The sequence below is a fragment of the Arachis duranensis genome, chromosome 9, assembly GCF_000817695.3.
Source record: "Arachis duranensis cultivar V14167 chromosome 9, aradu.V14167.gnm2.J7QH, whole genome shotgun sequence".
NCBI classification, from domain to species: Eukaryota; Viridiplantae; Streptophyta; class Magnoliopsida; order Fabales; family Fabaceae; genus Arachis; species Arachis duranensis.
Genome location: NC_029780.3, coordinates 92340300 through 92364179, shown reverse-complemented (window position 1 = coordinate 92364179; position 23880 = coordinate 92340300). Strand labels below are relative to the sequence as shown.

At 36.1% G+C, this 23880-nt stretch overlaps 1 protein-coding gene and 1 long non-coding RNA gene across 2 annotated transcripts in view; both read right to left on the bottom strand.

Moving 5' to 3' along the window:
- LOC107466205 (uncharacterized) overlaps positions 1 to 23087 on the bottom strand; it is a 28810-nt gene extending 5723 nt beyond the window's left edge. The window contains exons 1-8 of the mRNA XM_052254329.1: positions 22752 to 23087; positions 21278 to 22065; positions 18817 to 20737; positions 18352 to 18574; positions 17994 to 18200; positions 17619 to 17792; positions 17134 to 17373; positions 16101 to 16385 (exon numbers count right to left, since the gene is read on the bottom strand). Coding sequence (XP_052110289.1) covers positions 16101 to 16385; positions 17134 to 17373; positions 17619 to 17792; positions 17994 to 18200; positions 18352 to 18574; positions 18817 to 20737; positions 21278 to 22007 — 3780 coding nt within the window. The 5' untranslated portion in view covers positions 22008 to 22065; positions 22752 to 23087. The remainder of the gene's footprint in view (positions 1 to 16100; positions 16386 to 17133; positions 17374 to 17618; positions 17793 to 17993; positions 18201 to 18351; positions 18575 to 18816; positions 20738 to 21277; positions 22066 to 22751) is intronic.
- On the bottom strand, positions 15908 to 17174 carry LOC127741474 (uncharacterized). The gene is made up of 2 exons (XR_008002635.1): positions 17082 to 17174; positions 15908 to 16385 (listed from the first exon to the last, which is right to left on the bottom strand). It is a non-coding gene; the product is annotated as an uncharacterized LOC127741474 (long non-coding RNA).
- Positions 23088 to 23880: the final 793 nt, after the last annotated feature.

Sequence of the window (23880 nt, the reverse complement as noted above, 5' to 3'; positions counted from 1 at the left end):
TATGCTAATTTATTGGCTAAATGTGAGAAAAAGTTATCAAAATACTCTAAATTCAACACAAGATAAACCCTAAAAATGGGGTTTATCACCAGAGAGCATACCTTGGGCATTCAAACGCCAGTGCAGAGGGCAGGGATTCTTAAATTCCTACCCTCTCAGGACCAGTGGGTCCCATAGCATCTTCACCTACCCCCACTTACTTTCACACTACCCCACACACTCTTCCCTATAAACCCTAACCCAATCACATCCATATCACTTACCCAAAACCATCATAACTGCCACCTGCCCCCACCCACTTCAAAAACAAATTTCCCTCCTAATTACCCACCCATGGCCGAACTCAACCCTACCCCCTCCTATAAATACCCCTCCTTCTAACCCTCCATACATACATCTCTCATACACTCATATACCCCACTTGGCCGAGAGCACTCTCTCCCTCCATCTCCTTTTATTTTCTTCTTCTTCTACTCCATTCTTCTTTTTTTCTTTATTTTTTCTCGAGGACGATTAAAGTTTTAAGTTTGGTATTGGAAAAGCCTAGCTTTTTTCTTTCCATTACTAATTATGGCACCCAAGGTTGGAGAATTCTCTAAAAAGAGGAAAGGAAAGGAAGTAGTCGCCACCTATGAATCTTAGGAGATGGAGAGATTCATCACCAAAACCCACCAAGACCACTTCTATGAAGTAGTGACAGAGAAGAAAGTAATCCCTGAGGTCCCTTTCAAACTCAAGAAGAATGAGTATCCGAAAAAATGAAGAGAGATCCGGAGAAGAGGTTGGGAAGTCCTAACCAATCTCATTCAAGATGTTGGGATTTTAATGGTGCAAGAGTTCTATGCTAATGCATGGGTTACTAAAAACCATGATACTAGTGTGAACCCAAATCCAAAGAATTGGAGCACCATGGTCCGAGGGAGAATCTTAGATTTCAGCCCAGAAAGTGTGAGGTTGGCATTCAACTTGCCTATAATGCAAGAAGATCCTCATCCTTACACTAGAAGAGTCAACTTTGATCAAAGATTGGATCAAGTGCTCTCAAATATCTGTGTGGAAGGAGCACAGTGGAAAAGGGATTCCCAAGGTAAGCCCATTCAACTAAGAAGGCTTGACCTTAAGCCCATAGCTAGAGGATGGTTGGAATTCATCTAACGCTCTATCATCCTTATTAGCAATCGGTTAGAAGTGACTATTGGCAGAGTCATCATGATCCATTGCATCATGATTGGAAGTGAGGTGGAAGTACATGAGGTGATTCCTCAAGAATTGTACAAGATAACTGAGAAGCCTTCTACCAATGCAAGGTTGGCATTCCCACACCTCATCTGTCATCTATACAATTTTGTTGGAATTGTCATAGAGGGAGATATCTCCATTGGGGAGGACAAGCCCATCACTAAGAAAAGGATGGAGCAAACTAGAGTGCATGCACAAGAGCCTGTGCAACCGCCTCATCATGGGATCCCTGAGATGCCTCAAGGGATGTATTTTCCTCCTCAAAGCTATTGGGATCAATGGCAGACTTCTCTTGGAGAACTAAGCACTAACATGGAGCAATTGAGGATGGAGCATCAAGAGCATTCCACCACCCTCAATGAAATAAGAGAATATCAAAGAGCCATAAGAGAAGATCAAAGGGCTATGAGGGACGAACAACAGAGACAAAGGAGTGACATTGAAGAGATCAAGCACCACATTAGATCCTCAAGGAGGAGCACTAGCCGCCACCATTAAAGGTGGACTCACTCTATTTATCTCCTTTTCTTTTGTATTTTTCTATTTTCTGTTATGTTGTCTTGACTGTTCTCTTGTTCTTGTTGCATGATCATTTGAATTGATGTCTTAAAGTTGTAAAATATTCCATATATCTCTCATCTTGCTCAAAAGAAAATTTTGTTTGAAAAAGAATTGAGAGATACATGAATTTCAAGTTTATAATAAGAGTAGTTCAATTATGCTGATGTGGTGGCATTGCTTTTATCTTCTGGATGTATGAATAAACAGTGCATATTTGAAGTTAGAATTTTAGAATGTTGGCTCTTCAAAGAATGATGATAAAAGTGAAGAATTATTGATAATCTGAAAAATCCAAAAAATTTATTCTTGAAGCAATAAAAAGCAGCAAAAAGAAAAAAAAGCATGTTGCAAAAAAAAATAATATATGCATGCGAAAGAAAAAAAAGAGAGAGAGAGAGAGAGAAAAGCATAAAAAGCCAATAACCCTTTAAACCAAAAGGCAAGCGTAAAAGGATCCACGGCTTTGAGCATCAGTGGATAGGAGGGCCTAAAGGAAATAAAATCCTGGCCTAAGCGGCTCAACCAAGTTGTCCCTAACCATGTGCTTGTGGCGTGAAGGTGTCAAGTGAAAAGCTTGAGACTGAGCGGTTAAAGTCATGATCCAAAGCAAAAAGAGTGTGCTTAAGAACTATGGACATCTCTATCTGGGGATTCTAGCAATGCTGAATCTCAATCCGAAAGGGTTCACCCAGTTAAAGTGCTTGTGGCATTTATGTATCCGGTGGTAATACTGGAAAACAAAGTGCTTAGGGTCACGGCCAAGACTCTAAAAGCTTTGTTCAAGAATAAAAAAGAACTAAATTAGGAGAGTCAACAATATCATCTGGATTCTAAGTTCCTAAAGAGACCAACACTTTTGAGTTTCAATGGATAATGAGATGCCAAAACCATTCAGAAACAAAAAGCTACTAAGTCCCGCTCATCTCATTAAAACTGAGCTTCATTGGAAACTCTAAAATTTATTGTATCTTAATCTTCTTTTTTTTATCCTACTGTATTTTTAGTTGCTTGGGAACAAGCAACAGTTTAATTTTGGTTTTGTGATCAGCGTAAATTTTATACGCTTTTTGGCATTGTTTTCATATAGTTTTTAGTAGGTTTTGTTTAGTTTTTATTAAGTTTTCATAGGTTTTAGTGTTAAATTCATATTTATGGATTCTACTATGAGTTTGTGTGTTTCTATGCAATTTCAGGTATTTTCTGGCTGAAATTGAAGAGCTGGAGCAAAAGTCTGATTTAGAGACAGAGAAAACACTGAAGATGTTGTCCGGATCTGACCTTCTTACATTCGAAAGAACTTTTCTGGAGCTACATAAGTTCAAATGGAGCGTTCTTAATGGCTATGAAAAGCTAACTTTCAGAGCTTTCCAGCAATGTATAATAGTCCATACTTTGCTTAAGATTAGAAGACCCAAAATTGGCGTCCAACGCCAAATTCCTGCCCATTTCCAAGCGTCCAGTGCCCAAGGAGAAGAGATCAGCGTCCAAACGCCCAAAGAGGACTGATGCGTGAGCATCTTTCCTATCTTTTCCTAGTGAATTTTCACCTGAATTGCTAAGTTTAATCAAGATTTAATATATTTTAGCCACTATGAATGCTACTTTGAGTTGTGTACAATTCTGTTTATTTCAGGTAGTATTTTGGATGAATTTCACGGAGTTTAAGCCAAGGCTAGAGAATGGAGAGAGTGAAGAATGGATGCTGCCCACTCCATGCTGAACTTGAAATTATTCAAGTTTAGCGCCAGCATAAACACCTCCAAGGAAATCCAATTCGGCTTCCTCCACGCTGAACTTGGAAATTTTCAAGTTTAGCGTGGAGTCCAATGCACAAAGGAAGAATCACACATAACTCCACGCTAAAATTGAGAATTCCCAAGTTTAGCGTGGACTCAAGGAACGCACCAAAGGAGATATACTGCCTCATCCACGCTGAACTTGAGAATTTTCAAGTTCATCGTGGACCTTAATAAGCCCAATGGTCCCCATGCACTCATACAAAGCTGCGCATGAAGTTTAATTAATTTTGATTTAATTTTAATTTTATTTTAAAATAGAAAAAGATATTATTTAGTTTTAGAAATTATAATTTACATTAATTAGGATTAGATATAAAAGGGAAAAGAATCAGCCCTTCGGGCCTCTCTCTTCTCTTCGACCTCATTCCGCAATTTACAGTTTTTACGAATTCTAGTTTTCTCTCTGAACCATGAGTAACTAAACCTCCACTGTTAAGATTAGGAGCTATGTCTATTGTATGGATTGATACTATTACTTTTCTATTTTAATTCATGTACTGGTTTATAATTCAAGAATTATTTTCGTTCTTTATTTTATGAATCCGAGTGGAACGGAAGTATGACCTTGGTTCTAATTGAGTTTTTGTATAACTTGGAAAAGCTCTTTACTTGAACAACAGCTTGAAAATATATTCTCTTAAATTTCTAATTATTTGGACTTAACGGGATACGTGACATGTAATTCTCTTATATTTGGGTAATTAAGATTTCTATGGCATACAAACTAAAATTGAACTTCACCCTCTAATTGGAATTAAGTGACCAAGGAATCGGCGGTTGATGAATTTTAGAAGAGACTAAAAAGGTCTAAGGAATTAGGGTTTAGTCACATAGGTAGCGTTTGGTAGAGAGATGGAGACTGAAAGACTGATACTGAGAGACGGAGACTTAGAGACAGAAACTGAAATAAATTTCAGTATTCTGTTTGGTACAAAGTGGAAGACAGAAATTGAAACAAGAATGAAGCTCTAATTTAATTTGTACAAAGGGTAAAATTTGAATTAATTAATTGAAATGAGGGTATTTTAGGTATAAAATGTTATTAAAGTTTCAGTATCCAACTCTAAAACTTTTAGTCCCATGTGTCCCTACTTTTTGGAGGTACTGAAATACTGAAAATTTGGGGACAGAGACAGAAATTTTAGTATCAGTCTTTGAGCCAACAAATATGATACTGAGTCTCAGTCTCTCAGTCTCTGTCCCAGTACTTCAAAACAAATGCTACCATATAGTTTGCCTTGAATTAAATCTTACATGATTAAAATAGTTAGTAAGAAAAGTCAATCCGGAAAATAGATAACTTTGAAGCCTTAACTATTTCTCCATATACTATTCACAACTTGTTTACTGTTTGCTTTCTGATATTCTGAAATTACTTATTAATGTTTTTGAACTCTCAAACATCATTTTCTACTTGTCTAACTAAGTAAATTAATCAACCATTGTTGTTTAGTCCATCAATCCTCGTGGGATCGACCCTCACCCACCTGAAGTATTACTTGGTACGACCCGGTGCACTTGCCGGTTAGTTTATTCCATTTTTTTATTCTCCTTTTTTATTTTTATTTTCTTTTACCCTCATTCTATTTCTTTCCCTTAATTTTCATCTTTCTATATTTTATTAGTTTTATTTTATTTCTGTCTTTAATTTCCAAAAAATAAAAAATAAAAAATATATAATTTGCATCATATGTTTATTTTTCTTTAATTTCTAAATTTAAGTTTGGTATTTTCTAGTAATTTTTATTTTAAGTTTTCTTATTTATTTAGCTCCATAATTTCGAAAATTTTTGTCCTAATTTTACTAGTAATTTCAAATTTTATTTGTTTTAATTAGTATTTTTATTTTATTATTTTACACAGGTTACCTCATTGGGATATTCTGCATTCTGACGTAGAGAGTTCCCTCTTTTCTTGTCTTGAGTCTGTTTATGAGTAGGAACAGGGACAAGGAACCTCTTTTAGACTTTGATCCTGAACTTGAAAGGACTTTCAGACGGCGTTTGCAACAAGCAAGACTTTACAAGGCTGCAGAGTCCACTATGGATCATAATAATGCTGTTAATGCAAATATGGCAAATCCAATTGGGAATGAACAATCTAGAAGAGTGCTTGACTCATACACTACTCCTACTACAGATCTTTATAGAAAAAGCATTGTGGTACCTTCTATAGCTACAAACAACTTTGAATTGAAGCCACAGCTAGTTACTTTGGTGCAACAAAACTATCAATATCATGGACTCCCTCAGGAAGATCCCAATCAGTTTATCTCTAATTTTCTGTAGACTTGTGATACTGTGAAGACTAATGGGGTGAATCTTGAGGTGTACAAACTCATGCTCTTTCCATTTGCCTTGAAGGACAGAGCAAAGTTGTGACTAGATTCTCAACCAAGGAGAGTTTAGATACTTGGGATAAGGTTGTTACTGGGTTTCTTACTAAATTTTTTCCACCAAAGAAGCTGACTAAGCTTAGAGTGGAGGTTCAGACCTTTAGACAAAAGGATGGGAAGACTCTTTTTGAAGCTTGGGAGAGATACAAGCTACTGACTAGGCAATGCCCTCCAGACATGTTCTCTAAATGGACTCAGTTGGATATCTCTTATGAAGGCTTGAGTGAAATGTCCAAGATGTGTTTGGATAATTCTGCAGGTAGTTCATTGCACATGAAGAAGACACCTGAGGAGACTATTGAGCTTATTGAGTTGGTTGCTAGCAACCAATATTTATACTCATCTAAAAGGAATCCTGTGAACTATGCTCCTCAGAAGAGAGGCGTTTTGGAAGTAGAAGCTGTTGATGCTCTTCTTGCTCAGAACAAGCTTTTGTCTCTGAAAATAAATCTAATTACTCAACAGTTGAGTGGAATGCAAGCTTCAGCTGTCAACGCCCAAAATTCACCTCAAGAGGTTCCCTATAACATGACAGGTAATTTTATGCAAAATAAGAATTATGATTATGCTCAATCCTCTTCTGAACAGGTCAATTACATGGGGAGTGGTTCTAGAAACCCCAATAATGATCCATACTCTAAGACCTACAATCAGGGGTGGAGAAATCACCTAAATTTTGGGTGGAGAGACCAACCTCAGAGATCTCAAAATTTCAACAATAATTATCAGGGCGGTTTCTAACAGAATAATTTTAATGACCACCAATTTCAGTCATCTCAGCAAGCAACTTCTCAGCCCCAAAAAAAACACTAATTTGGAAGCAATATTGGCAAGTTTTAGACAGAAAACTAGAGCATCAATCAAGAACTTGGAGATTCAGATGGGTCAATTAGCCACAAAAGTTAATGAAATTGATCAGAGGATCACTAATAGCCTTCCTGGTAACACAATTCCAAATCCAAGAGAAGAATGCAAGGCTATCACCTTGATAAGTGGACAAGTGGCAAGTACGAAAGCACGAGTTAATAAGGAGCTAGTTGAAAAAGAAGCTCGAAAGGAGAAGAAGGAAGAAGTAGAGCACGTCCCTCCAAAGCATGCGGACAACCCATTCCCAAACTCTCTTGACACGTATCCTACATTTCCAAAGGCTCCTGAGTACAAGCCTAAAATGCCATATCCTCAGAGACTTCAAAAGGAGAGCAAGGACAAACAGTTTTCAAAGTTCTTATAAATTAATATTCCTTTTGCTGAGGTTTTGGAACAAATGCTTCTCTATGTCAAATTCATAAAGAAGTTGTTGTCAACGAAGAAGCCTTTAAAGGGAGACGAGACAGTGGTTCTAACTAAGGAATGTAGTGCCATCATTCAGAATAAGTTACCAAGGAAGATGCCAAATCCAGGGAGCTTTCAAATTCCATGAACCATTGGGAGCACAACCTTTGAGAATGCGTTATGTGATCTGGGAGCAAACATCAATTTAATGCCCTTGTCTATGATGATGAAGGTGCAAATTCAAGAGGCACAACCCACAAGAATAGCATTACAGATGACAGACAAATCTATAAAGCTTGCATATGGGTTAGTGGAGAATATCTTGGTCAAAGTAGGTAAGTTCTTCCTCCCTACAGATTTTATGATTCTTGACACAAGAAAGGATGAGAATGCCTCTATAATTCTATGAAGACCATTCCTAGCCACTAAGAGAGCTCTAATTGATGTGGAGGTGGGTGAATTAGTGCTTAAAGTACATAATGAGCAACTGGTCTTTCATGTCTTCAAAGATATACATTCAGCAAGTGAAGAAGAGTGGTGCATGCAGACTGAGCTTATTACTCCAAACCTTTAAGAACTCCCTGATGATGCACAATAGAATCTACAACTCAAACCCCCTTTGGTGACAATCAATAAAATTCCTCCTGACATCAAATTTAAGTTTGGTGTTGATAATGCATCATCCACCAAGGAGGAGGTTATCAAAAGGAAGAAAGTACCCAGGGAATGGAGAAACAAAAAGATTCCCACTGAAGACTTCTCCCCAAGAATGAAGGTGGTGTTGACTAGCAATCCAGTGTTCACTTATACAGTACACAGAATCCTCTTTCTAGAACATATTGAGCTACTTTATGGAGACATAGGGAGAAGATTCACAGTGAGGGGTGAAGAGATGAGCCCCTATAATCCTCCTCCCTAGAGGAGCTGACCGTCAAGTTAGTGACGGTAAAGAAGTGCTTGTCGGGAGGCAACCCAATAATTTCGTATCCTTAGTCTATTTTCCGTAGTAGTAGTTTTATTATTTGTTTGATTGTTATTGAGTTTTTACTATTTTTCCTTTGTTTTACGTGTGTTTTGATCATGTAAAAATTTTAGAATAAGAACCGGACACTTAATAAAATTTATGCCCACTCTGGAGAAGGTTGATTCTGCCAGGTCCACGTTAAACTTGGAATTCTCTAAGTTTAACGTGGAATGAGCGTTCAAAAGTGATGATTGCCTCTGCTAAGTCCACACTGAACTTGGAAAATCCCAAGTTCAGCATGGTAAACGACATAAACAGCGTGCAATATGGCCAAGAGTCCACGCTGAACTTGGCCCATCCCAAGTTCAGCCTGGATATATACGTACAAAGAGGAAGTTTGCTTCGGGAAAGCCCATGCTGAACTTGGAAAATTCCAAATTCAGCATGGTAAATGACGTAAAGAGTAAGCCAATAGACCAAGCATCCACGCTGAACTTGCTCTCCATCTAAATTCAGCGTAAAAATTTTGTTCTAAAAAAATCTTGGGTCCACGCCAAACTTAGTGCTTGGTTTACACCAAATTCAGTGTGGAGAGGGATTACTCATTATGGAATCTGCGACGCCGAACTTCCCACTATTCAAGTTCGGCGCCAGCTTAATTATCTTGATCTATAATAAAGGACAATCTCATGCATTCATACCCAAATCCCTGTAATTAATTCCCACCCCCTTTGACCAAATCCCCAACCCTTTTCCTATATAGAATCCCCTTCCTCCAACTATATATATATATATATATATATTTTAAGTATCTTAATCTCTCTTATCTTTTTAACATTTTATTCTTCTTTTACAATAATATTTATTTTTACTCTTTCGTACGTCTTTTTACGTCTCTTCCTGTTTTAAATTTTTCTTTGCTTGAGGACGAACAAACTTTAAAGTTTGGTGTTGTCACTTCGCTTACGATTTTTCTGTTTATTTTTATGGCACCAAAGGGAGGCGAATCATCTTCACAGAGGAGCACGGCCTGAAGAATGAAACGACCACTAGGATAACTGAGGTGGTTGAGTTCCTTTCATTCTATATTCCTTCCCATTCTTACTATGTTATATTCCTGTTTTTCACTTATTTTGTTAGTGCATGATCAGTTGTCATTTCAATTCCTAGGTTCTAGTTTAATTTACTGTTTATTTTGTTATTTGATTTTTATTCTGAAAGGGTGTCTCATGTATTGCTCACTAAGCTTAATCAAAAGAAAAAAAAGGTATAATGCATGAGAGATTGAGTTTATACTTAAGATTAGTCTTGTTTACTTAAATGTGGTGGTATTAATTGTGATTCTAAATGAATGACATGAACAGTGCATATTCAAATTTGAATCAAGGGATGTTGATGTATAAGGAACAAGAATTTAGAGAACTATTATGACTTCTCTGAAATTAGTAAAAGTTTAATCGTTGAAGCAAAAGAAACAGCAAAAGAAAAATAAAAGCAAGGTCCAAGGCTCTGAGCATCAATGACTAAGGAGGCCAGACATGATTAAAAGCTCAAAGAGTTGTTTCCCTAGTCATATGCTTGTGGTGTTCTTGTGTCAAGTAATCCTTGAGACAGAACATTTAGAGTCGAGATCAAATGCATTTAGCAGAGTATGCCAAAGGCTTTGAGCACCACTGTCTGAGAGTAACTGAAAGAAAAATCAAAACTTAAAGAGAGTTCCCCAGTCAAGTGTTTGTGGTATTTTTGTCAAGTGAAGCTTGAGACAAAACATTTAAAGTCACGGCTAGACTCAAAGTGCAAAGCACCAATGAAAAAAGAATTAAAAGAAAATTGTTGTGTTCAAGGATTAAAAGGAAGAATAAAGATCAGAGAATTCATAATATAATTCGGATTCTAATTCCGAATGACAGTGACAGTTCTTTGAGTCAAAGAAGAGTGAGATGCCAAAACTGTTCAGAATTACAACAGATAAACTACACTTTAAGAAGAGACATGAGCATAACTGAACTCTAGCTTCTCATGCAAATTCACATCTTGATCATGTACTAATTTTGGTTGCTTGAGGACAAGTAACAATTCAAGTTTGGTGTTATGATGCGTGAGTATCTTCTCTATCTTTTCCTAGTGAATTTGCACCTGAATTGCTAAGTTTAATCAAGATTTAATTTATTTTAGCCACTATGAATGCTACTTTGAGTTGTGTGCAATTCTGTTTATTTTATGTAGTATTTTCGATGAATTTCACGGGATTTAAGCCAAGGCTAGAGAATGAAGAGAGTGAAGAATGGATGCTGTCCACTCCACATTGAACTTGAAATTATTCAAGTTCAGCACCTCCAAGGAAATCCATTTCGGCCTCCTCCACGCTGAACTTGGAAATTTTCAAGTTCAGCGTGGAGTCCAACGCACAAAGGAAGAGTCACACATCACTCCACGCTGAATTTGAGAATTCCCAAGTTCAGCGTGGACTCAAGGAACGCACCAAAGGAGATATACTGCCTCATCCACGCTAAACTTGAGAATTTTTCAAGTTCAGCGTGGACCTTAATAAGCCCAATGGTCCCCATGCACTCATACAAAGATGCGCATGAAGTTTAATTAATTTTGATTTAATTTTAATTTTATTTTAAAATAGGAAAAGATATTATTTAGTTTTAGAAATTATAATTTACATTAATTAGGATTAGATATAAAAGGGAAAAGAATCAGCCTTTCGGGCCTCTCTCTTCTCTTCGACCTCATTCCGCAATTTACAATTTTTACGAATCCTAGCTTTCTCTCTGAATCATGAGCAACTAAACCTCCACTGTTAAGGTTAGGAGCTCTGTCTATTGTATAGATTGATAATATTACTTTTCTATTTTAATTCATGTACTGATTTATAATTCAAGAATTGTTTTTGTTCTTTATTTTATGAATCCGGGTGGAACAGAAGTATGACCTTGGTTCTAATTGACTTCTTGTATAACTTGGAAAAGCTCTTTACTGGAACAATAGCTTGAAAACATATTCTGCTAAATTTTTAATTATCTGGACTTAACGGGATACGTGACATATAATCCTCTTATATTTGGGTAATTAGGATTTTTGTGGCATATAAACTAGAATTGAACTTTACCCTCTAATTGGAATTAAGTGACCAAGGAATTGGCGGTTGATGAATTTTAGAGGAGACTAAAAAGGTGTAAGGAATTAAGGTTTAGTCACATATACTTTGCCATGAATTAAATCTTGCATGATTAAAATAGTTAGTAAGAAAAGTCAATGCGAAAAATAGATAACTCTGAAGCCTTAACTGTTTCTCCGTATATTATTCACAACTTGTTTACTGTTTGCTTTTTGATATTCTGAAATTACTGATTTATGTTTTTGAACTCTCAAACACCATTTTCTTCTTGTCTAACTAAGAAATTAATCAACCATTGTTGCTTAGTCCATCAATCCTCGTGGGATCGACCCTCACTCACCTGAGGTATTACTTGGTACGACCCGGTGCACTTGCCGGTTAGTTTGTGGGTTATAAATTCTGCATCAAGGACCCCCTAGCCAACGTTCAACGCCCTAGAGGCCTCCTAGCACGTGGATCTCAATCAAGCTCAGCCAAAACACCCACCAAGTGGGCCCCAAAAGTGAATTTTAGCACTAAAAGACTATTTTACCCTTTCTTATGTAATCCTTAGTTATTAGTTTAGTATTTAAAGAACTTTTACATTCTCCATCAAGGGGGACACACCCCATATTCGTTTACCATTGTATTTTTTATCAGTATGAGTTTCTAAACCTCCTAGGTTGAAGGGAGGATCCCTACTGAGTCCCATGAATTAATAAAAGTATTACTGTTTTCCTTCAGTCCATGTTTGATTTATTTCTAAGATGTATACTCATTCTTCAACATGGTGAATGGGATGATCCGTGACAATCAGTTCCATTCATCATACTAAGACCGCATGCCTAACAACCACCCGTGTCTACTTCGGTTCATGTGAATACATGACTGGAAAGCATCGAACCGCTAGCTTGATTAGACATCTCTCAGACGGCTAATCCATGACTTCGTTGGGGACTTCTCGAGACACCAGTTCAGCTAATTTATGGGGAGATTAGGGTCTCTGTGGTAGAGGCTAGAACCCAAAGGAGCAGCATCCTCTGACCGGAAGATTCGACCTTATCTGTGGCATTTTGAGTAGGATCACCAAAGAGAATGAATTGCTAGAGCTTCATCCTCATTCAGATTGGATGACCACAGTCATACAGCGTTTGATCTGAAGCAGAGGAGATTAATGACTCTGTTCATACGGTGTTGATCACATATAGCCTGCCATAGTAGAAATTATTCACAAGCAAAGGAGACGATAATATCAGAGTTAATTCAGAAAGACAAAGTAACTCCAATCCTTAACCATCTTCCTATTACTGATTCCATTTAAATTCACAAAGTACTTTATACCCTTTTCTTTATTCCTTTTATTCTATCAAACAGTCAAACCAATAATGTCTTGATTCACCTGACTAAGACCTGCAAGATAACCATAGCTTGCTTCAAGCCACAATCCTCGTAGGATCGACCCTGACTCGCTCATGTATTACTTGGACGACCCAATGCACTTGCTGGTACAATTTTATGAAGTGTGGGGATTCGTGCACCAATACCATATATAATCAACCAATTCACATCATTCAAACCTATCCTAAGGCAACTAGCCTAAGGTTCGCACAACATTATATATTAACTAAAAGAAACCAAAACCATACCTTAACCGATTTCTCCCAAAACTCAAAACATCAACCTTTAAGATTCCAAGACTCCCAAAAAACTCTAATAAGTTTTTTAGCCACCAAAGCTATGTTCCAGGTACTCCAATCCACTAATTTAACTCCAAATTCTCATGTATTCCATTTAATTTCATATAATTGCATCATAGTTAATACTAGATTTTCACTAATCCAACAATTCACAATGGTTAGGATTTTCTTACCTTATCCACTGATAATTGGGATAAAATCTAGCATTTATCCCATGTCAGATTGCACTTAAACCACCAGAATCATCAAAATTCCTCAATATCCAAACCAAAAATATGAAAAAGAGAGAGAAATGGTCCCAAAAATTAAAGATCCTTACCATTTTGATGGTTAGAATTGAAGAGCTTAATGAGAAGAACGCGTAGTCGCAAACGGTACGACGATCGGAACTCGGAATTGAAAGTTATGGGTAAAAGAAGATTGGAGTGAATAGTATTCAAGGTCCTTTTCCCCAAATTCAGGTGTAACACACAAGGGAGGGGTTTGAGTGGCTGAAAAAGGCTTATGGGTGATTATATAGGTGGGCCTTGAGTTCAATATGAGTCGGTCTAACTGATTTAATTTATTAGTCCAATTTTAGACTAAAATCTTTAAGTTACTGTTTTAATCCTTATTATAAATATTTTTACTCCTCCAAATTAAAAATTTTAATTTTTTAATATCTTTAATTCATAATTAATTTATTAATTATTTATTTATCAATTTATAAAATTTTACAATATTAACATATAACATCTAATTTGTTTAATTATTGGTTAGATGGGATTGAGTATATATAAATATATAAGATTTACAGTGTATCTTGCTGCTTTCCTTATTGTTGTTGTGAATTATGTAATATTTTTACCAAATTGGTTTTCTTGAATAGATTTAGTTATGTTATGCCGTTGAACACCTAAAAGGTCTCCTTAGATTATGTTTAATGTTTATCAATGGATGCGTTTTGATAAGTTTTAATTATTTTATTTGATAAGTTTTGATAAGAAATAATTATTTTTAAAGTATGTTATATTAAATCAAATCAAGTTGACTAAGTATGTATTGGAATCTATGATGCACGGACACTGATATGGATATGGGGTACGATACGATACGGGACATGCTGACACGCAAATTTTAAAATCTTATAAGACACGGGGACACGCATACATATAAAATATAAAGCATCTTTTAGATAAATCGTAATTATATTTTGATATTTTACTGATATTAAAATATAAATTAATTATAAAACTGGACACGCTGATACGTGATGGTATTTAAGTGTGTCCAAATGTATTCGAAGAAAATTTTTTTATTTTTTATTAAGACACGATTTGGACACAGCAGACACGCGTGTCGAACGAGTATCAGTGAGTACCGTGTCCAAAATGTATCCGATACATAGACACGGCAACTTAGTGCGAAGTGTCCGTGCTTCATAGATTAGAAGCAATGAAAATTTCAAGTTGACTAAAAGACTCATATAAAACATTTTGAGCTTTGATTTGTAGCTCTTATGTTTGCATATAATTTTGTTTGGACTTAATCAAATCTAGTATTTATATGTATACTTAAATGTGTATTAGAAGCTACATATTAGTAATTAGTATTTAGTCACCTCGACTAGACTAAATGTATTAATTCATAGTAATTTTTTTCTCTCTTTATTAGGGCTGGTAATACATATTTTATCTGCGGGTATTCAATCCGAACCAACTCGTTCGGGTAGGATAGACTATCCAATCCACTGTGAATAGGGTAGAGATCGATCCGGGTATGCCTGCGAGTAGGGTAGGGTACGGGTTTAGAGTGTACTATATCCTACCCTACTCGCATCCTATATGTAACACATATTTTATAAAAATTAGGTATATAACAAAGGAAGTGAGAGTTGAACCCACAGCCTCCCTCATAATGACTTGCAATAGGTGAGCAACTATAAAATTAGTTAACTAATTTAGTAATTTAAAGCATTAATTTTTTATTTTTTATTTTATTGATATGTATGAAATTTGGAATGATTGAATTTCATATTTGTTTTGAAAAAATTTAATATTTCTGCGGGTATGATAGGGTTTAAAACTTTAGGATGCGGGTAGGATGCGAATAGAGTAGGGTGGAATTTTAATAAAATTTTCAACTCGTGGACCTACCTACTTCACCTATTGTCAGTCCTACTCTCTATCACAAACCCTCTGTCGACGCTCACTCTCTCTCGCAAGCCCTCAATTGTCATTCCTTCCTCCATGATTCAGCACCCGTCGCATTGCCGTCTCCCTCTCTGAAGTCGTCGCACCACCATGGTTCAGCATATTTCTTTACAATGTTATTTAATTTTGTTCTCTTATTTCTTTACTTGATAGGTTGATGTATGTGGATATAGTCGCTTGACTATGATTATGGAAAGCATGGTAAGAAAGCAGAACGAGTTCTACATACTCTGAGTTCAATACGCTAGTCTCTAAGTAGTCCTTTAATTGTATGTTATTTTTCTTTCCTCTTAACCACAGGACGTCACAAGATTCAGGGTATTAGAGCAGGTTTTGTGTGTAGAAATTTGAACCCAGATATACTTGATGAAGTTATAGAGGTCTGTTGTTTTGCTTTTCCATCTTCTTTCTCCTCCCTTCCTTCCTTTTTTTGTATAAAAAATATAATAAAAATAAAAATTTTTTGAACAAGAATTTGATTGTTTATGACAATCTTCTTTATTAATAATTTTTTAAAATTTTTGAAAGAACACAGTTTATTCATAGACACGCGCGCCTAACGATACTTGCACATTGAACACAACTTTCCCAGATTCTTCATGAAAGATTGCCAAGCTCTTATAAATTGTGTACTTGCATATTTTAATAGAACGGAAAATACAATATCTCCAAGGCCGAGATTGGGGGAAAAAATGATACTCTAAAAACTGCATACATATACAGATTCTTATTTTTTTCTTTTTTGAAAAGCATAAATATACAGATATCAATTACTTAATAAACATTATGGCTAAATTGTACATAAAAAATATACACAAGAGGCAAGTAAAACAATCATTAGGAAAAAAAAGTTATGATTGACTATTCTTCCATACTTGTCTCAAGAGCTGATATCTAAGAACCTTGCGACCACCCTTTATTGCTGCAACTGATGAGTCATCAATGCCAAGTCCAAGTGCAGAAAGGGGAGAATCCAATTTTTCAAGTTCATCATCACTGTTATATAGCTTTATAGGAGCAAATGAAACACATCTTAGTGAACTTTGTCTTCCCACATCTTGTAACATGGCCGCAACCGAAGAAGATGGAGGCGGTGTATATGATGTGGAACCAGCATTGCATGGGAAGCTTGTGATGGACCCTTCATCATCTTCAATATTCTAAAACCAACAAAATCCCCCACAAAAAGAGAGTTAGATATGCTATATATGATTTAAGGACAACACTATGATGCACCATTAGATTTTCTTGTTGCATCAAGAACTAAGTTCACAGACATTACTGAAATCGATATCTGGTGAGTCATGTTCAAAATATAAAAAATACTATTTGTATACCAAAATCAGCCACTAACATCAGCCATCAATGTATTTGTGTATAAATACATGTGTGGTTTAATTTATTTCAATGTGTATTTGTATCTCAACATGTATTTTATACTGGTGGCTGACTTTGGTGGCTGATTTTGGTATACACATAGCATAGCTGTCAAAATATACATGAATTTCAGTTATGTAAATGTTAGTATCTTAGAAACATTTTTCATCCATTTTAACTTGTATCAAGTTGAAACTTACATAATTGACGAGTAATGGTATACAATCAAGTTTAGTCTTTAATCTCTATTAAATTTATTAAGCATAGAGCGCAAAAGTTCAAAGTATCAGACACTGATTTGAGCATCTAAGAGTAAAAGCCTGTTCAGATTTATTTTTTCCAATGTTAAAAGGAAAAGGGCTAAACAGTAAATAGACAGACATAATGTTAGACATAGGCACATAGCAATGATCCAGTGACTACCACCATTGTTACTTCTTATAATCTAGGGAAGCACAAGCATGCTAAAACTCACCAACCTCATCATTCAATGCCTGAATAACAGCATCTGGGACAGGCCCTGGACAAAACTCGTCGGGGACGAAATTGTTGACAACCCTCCTTCAAGTAGTTTGGTCTAACCTCTTTTCTCATAGCCGCATCTGTGAGCTTTTCAAAAGGGAGCATCATCAGATCACTTAATGCGTTAAGGAGACTGAAAGGCTTGTAGGATGATTCAAGTTTTGGAACATCACTTTCATTGCCATCGTCAAGATCGTCGCTATCATCAACGCCAAATAAATCCGAAAGCCATATTGACCAAGTACCAATCTGATTATGGACAACAAAATTGTAAGCCTAACCAAGAGCACAAACACTACAAATCTATTAACCAGTGCCATTGCCGTTTCGGATCTTTAAAACACTAACTTCCATTTAATTCACTTTGCTGAGGAAACCTCTAATGGTTTTATTTTCATATGATGAAATCAACAATGGACCCTAGGTGAGTTTCCATCTCCTATTACTCAATTGCTATTATAAAAGGGAAATAAAATAAGGAATTTAGAACTCACAGCATTCTTTAGTTGAGCACCAGCCCCAAAGCCTGATTTTCCAGATGGAATAGGAAGAACTTTAGAATCACTAATGGGGTCAGAAATAGGATCTGTTGGCATGTCTTCTGTGGAGTCACGTAGAATGGCGTTGAACATCGCCACATCAAGTCTGTTTATCAACTGCTCCATCACCTACAATCATAAATATCCTATTTTAATTGTATAGGTAGGAACAGAGTATTCATTGAGACAAAACAAGAAAACGCACCTAATCTATGCTACATATAACTATATATGCCTATAGACATACCCAACACAGGCATAAAAGCAGAATAAAAGTATAGAATACAGCAATGCAATATTGCATCAAGAAATTTCAATGCTAAACTGTACCAAGCTAGCTATCAAAGGCAAGCAACCACACTCATGCCCTCCAGCTCGAAGAGGGCAAAGCCTTTCACAAGCATCGTTGAAAGCTCTTTTCCATAAATCAATGGAAAAGCTTCCTTGTTCGTCATCACATATACCTTTTCTCTTCCCACTAGTTTTCCTTGAGCCAGAGCTCTTAGCAGCTGCTGATTGCATATACGGAGTCAGAGTCTAGGGAATAACCACAAAAAAAATAAGGAAAAAAAAGTATCAGTAAAATGACAAGGAATTTTATTTATATGTTATAATATGTCTTCTACACGGTGACAGAAGCCAAACTTATCAGAAGAAAAAGGAGACAATGACAGATTTGAAATTCAACCTGCCACCACACAGACTCGACTATTCGAGAGAATATCCAAGCTTCAACTTTTTCCAATGCAACTAAAAACGTTTCTGGCTCCTCCCAGCTAGGAAAATGATTCTCTGTATTTTCTTTTTCATTCTCACGAGGACGAGCATCAATTCCATCGCTGGGTGCATTGTCAAGCTCTTTGCTCACAAGTGCTCTCAGCAATATCATGTTTGAGAGCCAGAATGCCAACCTATTCAAAGTTAAGAAATTGTTAAACTATGAATCAATACAAGTGCATGCATTTAACAAGGTGGAATCAGATGTCTTTTGAAATTGATGTCAAATCACCAAAGTTTCAATAATACAACCACCTAGCCTTATCTCATTAGACAGCTGCTGAATAAATTGATCATATGGCTACCATAAATATAAGATCTTCTTCAGTTAAATTACCATGCACTTCTATATCACTTCTTCAGTTATGAAATATACCTTGGAACATCATTTCCACATGCTTTAGAAACCAATACAAATCCCGAGACAGCACTTTGGGCTACACTAGCTTTATTAGCAGGGGTGCCAACCTTACAAGCATGGGAATAGAATCTAGATAGGCGCCGAGCAGGTGTGTGAACCTTGTTTGACGAGCTACCATGTTCAGCAATGACTGAATACAGTGAAACTTCAAGAGCAGCGGCCTCTGTCAGCTCTTGTAGAAGCATTTCAACTTTAGCTTTTGATTCAATCTTATCATCAATAAACTCTTCAGTCCGATTAATGCTTTCTGATTCAGTCGTATCATCAATAAACTCTTCAGTCCGATTAACGTTTTCATGACACGTGCCACCGACATCAACATCATTAATTTCCTCTGCTTGAACTAGGGTCTCACTCCTGCTCTCAACAGATTGTAAATCAAACCTTGCAGTACTCGCATCCTCTGCATTATCATTAAGCAGATTATGCGTTTGATTTTCATGTGATATCATTTTGGGTGAAGGCACACTGTTATTCAATTCTGATTTCCTAGTAAAATCATCTTCACAAAAATTATCAACTTCATTCCTCATGGTAAACTGTTCCTGTTCTTTTATCTCTTCCATTTCCTCTTTTTCCTTCAAATCGTCAGTGTCAAAAACACTATTTGCATTCTCCTGATCATATTCATTATACCCATGTTCACTTCCACTATGCTTCTTAGAAAGCCTATCCTCTCGAGCAACTTGAGATTGGGAAGATCTTCCAAAGATGGATTGCCTACTTGATGAATTGTATGAAGCGGAAGATACACTTTCAAGAATATCACCGTCAGTGAAATTTCGCCGATGTGATTGTTGAATGCTTTCTGGAGTTTCAGAACTTTCATTGGTAACCTTTGCATTTTCCTTACCAAACCTATCCTCTCGTGCAAATTGAGATTGGGAAGATCTTCCAAAGAAGGGTTTCCTACTTGATGAATTGTATGAAGCAGAGGACTTGCTTTCAAGAATATCACTGTCAGTGAAATTTCGCCGATGTGATTGTTGAGTGCTTTCTGGAATCTCAGAACTTTCATTGGTAACCTTCACGTTTTGCTTAGTAAACCTACCCTCTCGAGCAACTTGAGATTGGGGAGATCTTCCAAAGATGGGTTGCCTACTTGGTGAGTTGTATGAAGCTGAAGATATGCTTTCAAAAATTTCACCCTTACTGAAATTTCGCCGATGTGATCGTTGAATGCTTTCTGAAATTTCAGAACATTCATCAGTAGCCTCCATGTTTTCCTCGTAAATTTTAGATGAAGAACGCCTGCCACTTGTAGCATTTCCCATATCTGACGGCAGAACTATGGATGAAGAAGGAGATTTATTGCAACTGTACTCTGTCAATGCTTCACCCTCGGTGTTTCGAATTCCCATGTTTGAGTGAAAAGCCGCAGGTGAAGAGGGTGATGTGATGCCATTGAACTCTGTGGATGCTTCACCTTTTGTGTTTCGAATTCCCATATCTGAGGACAGAGCTACAGGTGAAGGGGGTGATTTGATGCCATTGAACTCTGTGGATGCTGCTTCACCTTTTTGGTTTCGAATTGCCATATCTGAGGGCCAAACTGCAGGAGAAGAGGGTGAATTGATTCCATTGAATTGTGTGGATGCTTCACCTTCTGCATTTCGAATTCCCGTATTCGAGGGTCGAATTGCAGATAAAGAGGGTGATTTGATGCCATTGGACTGTGTGGATGCTTCATCTTTTGCGTTTCGAATTCCCATATCCGAAGGATCAACTGTAGGTGAAGGGGGTGATTTGCTGCCATTGAACTGTGTGGATGCTTCACCCTTTGTGCTTTTAAGTGAGCTAGAAGTGGTGCTTCCTAAGGAGAGAACAGATTTTCCATTGGATCCTTTTGTTCCAACCTTGATAGCTTTGATGCTGTCTGAAATCAAATGGCGACAAGAGTTATCAACATGATAAAATTAAATTATTGTACTTTTGGATAGAATATTATTCATCAAGTGACCAAAAAATCAATTCAAAATGCGTAATTTACAATACATATGCATTTATATAGCTCTGTCTTGTTCCTTCACAAGATACATGCTTGGTATTTTAAAAGGATTACAAGTCAGCACATTTAGTGTTCAGATTCTTGAGTATTTTATGCTGAAGCAAAATTGAAAATTACAAACAGGTAAATGATTAACAAACAGTGTACTCTCACATTTTCTAAATATAATAACTTTGTAAGATCAATTAAATGAATTGCCGTGGTACACAACTAAACACAAGAAGCACACTGATGTACAACATTGATTCATGAATGCATACCAAAAATATAGGAAAACAACCGGTACTTAATTGAGTGAATCCAGCTCAACAGTTTGAGAGCAAGAATTTGATCAATTGCTTTCAAATGTATAAAGCATCCCTTAGCAATGATATGGTGAAATAGAAAATTAAAAAAAAAAAGTTTTACCATTTTCACTTAGAGGGGAGACACTCCCAGTATTCTGTGAATCGGATCTGATGTTTTGCAATTTATTTGCAGGAATTGCATCATCATCATCATCATCATCATCATCGGTGAAAGACGCTATTTCAAGTTCATCATCATCATCATCAACAGAATGCGCTGCCGATACAATTTCAGACCGTGATACTGAGACGGATTCGCTATCTTCCCTGTCTACTGAAAATTCTTTTGACAAGCTGCTGTTTGGCGATGAGCTGGAACTCTCTGTGTCAATTGGCTGAATAGCAACATAAAGAGTCGTTTGTGCCGAGCTCCTGAAACTCCTCTTAGTGCTCAACACAGTGCTTATATCTTTTGTTTCCTTAATAATTCCAAACTCTGCAAGGTTTATCGTAGCTGATCCAATGAGTTGACTTTTTACTGTCTTGTCATACAAGTTGAACTCTAACAAGTTCTTCTGAAAACCTTCACGGAATTTGCCTTTATTGGACAGAAGTACTGAAATTGTGAGAGATTGATTGAATTCAATTTTCCCATTGCCGCAACTGGCCAACAGAGACCCAGAACTTTGGCCATCATGATCCCATTGGAGCTCTACAGATTTAGCAGATTTCAGTGATGGTGAAACAGGCGATGATGAAGGGGGCCATGGCTTAATCTCCTGAATATGGATTATGTACTTAACTAGTGTTGGCCCACTCTTTCTGCTCCTTGATTTAATTCCTAGAACCATCTTCACAGTGCTATTCTTTGTGATTATGCTATTGCTGGTTTACCCTCAATGATGGAACCTAAAACACAACAAAATTGAAGTACAATGGGGATCAGAACATTCTAAATATGCTTGAACTGATTAATACAACAAAAGAACTAAATATACACATGGCAATATTTTTACCAAGTTAAAGAACCTATAAATATTAGAGGGAGAAAAAGAAAGCAACACATAAATACCAAGCTTAGTGACCAAAGCAAAACAAGTTGTCAAGGCAATCCAAAAATGTGTTTTCTTTTTGCTTTCAATAAGGGAAATTACAGAAAGACAAAGCTGGACTGATTCCTCTTCTTTTTCTTTTTTTAATCAAAGAATGAAAGATCAGAATAGAACACATGCATGGATTGCACAGAAAAATATATGATATTTTAGTGGAAGAGACAAAAGCTACCGAGTGAAATGAGGTAAGAAAGAAGGAACCTCAGATAGAGCTACACACAATCCCTAATTCTTGAATCAGCTAAATGCTTGCAAATGGAGACACAACAATAAAAATGGCATTGAAACAAACACTTGGAGCTCGACCAAGCTTAAGTCAGCTAATAGAACATCCAAAGTGATCAAATGAAAACAACAGTTAGAAGAAACGAATAACAATAAAATAATGTTAAGTGACAACGGACAATCAACCAAACGAGTTAATTAATCTAAAATCCGATCAAATTCAATCAAGACCCAGAATTGATGACGAGTGAAAGATACCAGCTTTGGAATGAGATCAACGAAAGGGAAGGAGGATCCAAAAATGGGAGCAGAATTGAGATTGACAAAGGACGGTACTGGTACCCATCCGGAAAAAGAAACGAAGAATTTAGGTTTTTATGGAATGATTGAGAAGAATGTGTTATGTTGGATGAAAAGGAAGAAAAGTGAGAGGGTTAAGGGAAAAAGGAGAAGTAAGAAAAGGGGAAGAAAGAAGGAAGAGTGAGATGGGAATGAGAAAAGCGTGTCATCCGCAGAGAAGGACGTTGTTGTTGAAAAAAGAAAGGAGAGCGCCAACTGCTGGGTACTGAGTGGGCCCAACACTTTGGATGATTCTGTTTCTCTCTCATTCTCATTCACGGTCACACTTGGGAACTAAATCAACTACCGGAACACAACAAATGTAACACCGGACATGGATATCATCATTTTGTTTTCATTTGATATTTTAAGATATTGGGTTAGATGGAATAGCTGTCATCGAGTTTTAAAACTGACTCCGGTAGATAAAAGTATATTAATAGACATTAATCCAACTTTAATAATAAATGTGATGTTTGTTGTTATTTGTTAATATGATAAATATTTTAATTAAAAAATTGTGTACTATCAATCAATTATATATTATATATTGAATAAGAGCGTATATAAGTCCGGTCCACCGTGATTTTGTTAGAACAAATCCGATCCTAATATTTTACTGGATCTATTTTAAAATTTAAAATTAAATCTTAAATTAATAAAATAAATTAAGTAACCTGCGTTAATCAGATCAATAAATTATGATTTTTAAAGACTAAATTTAATAAATATTATATATATCTATATCAAATAAATCATTTAAAGATAAAACGATATTATGTAATATAAATTATATTAATTAAAATATAAAAGTATAATTTTATTTATATAATATTACTTCGAATTAAGTTCAGGAGGATAATACAAATCTATTTTAAAATTATACTAAATAAAAATGACAAATTTAAACTCGACAAATTATACTTCGACTTTAGATTATATTTTAGGTTTGGCCGAATCTTTACATGGTCAAACTTAAATAAAAGGGTAATTTATTAATGAATTTTTTTGGAGTAATTATATAAACCGTAAATTATTTATTAAGGTT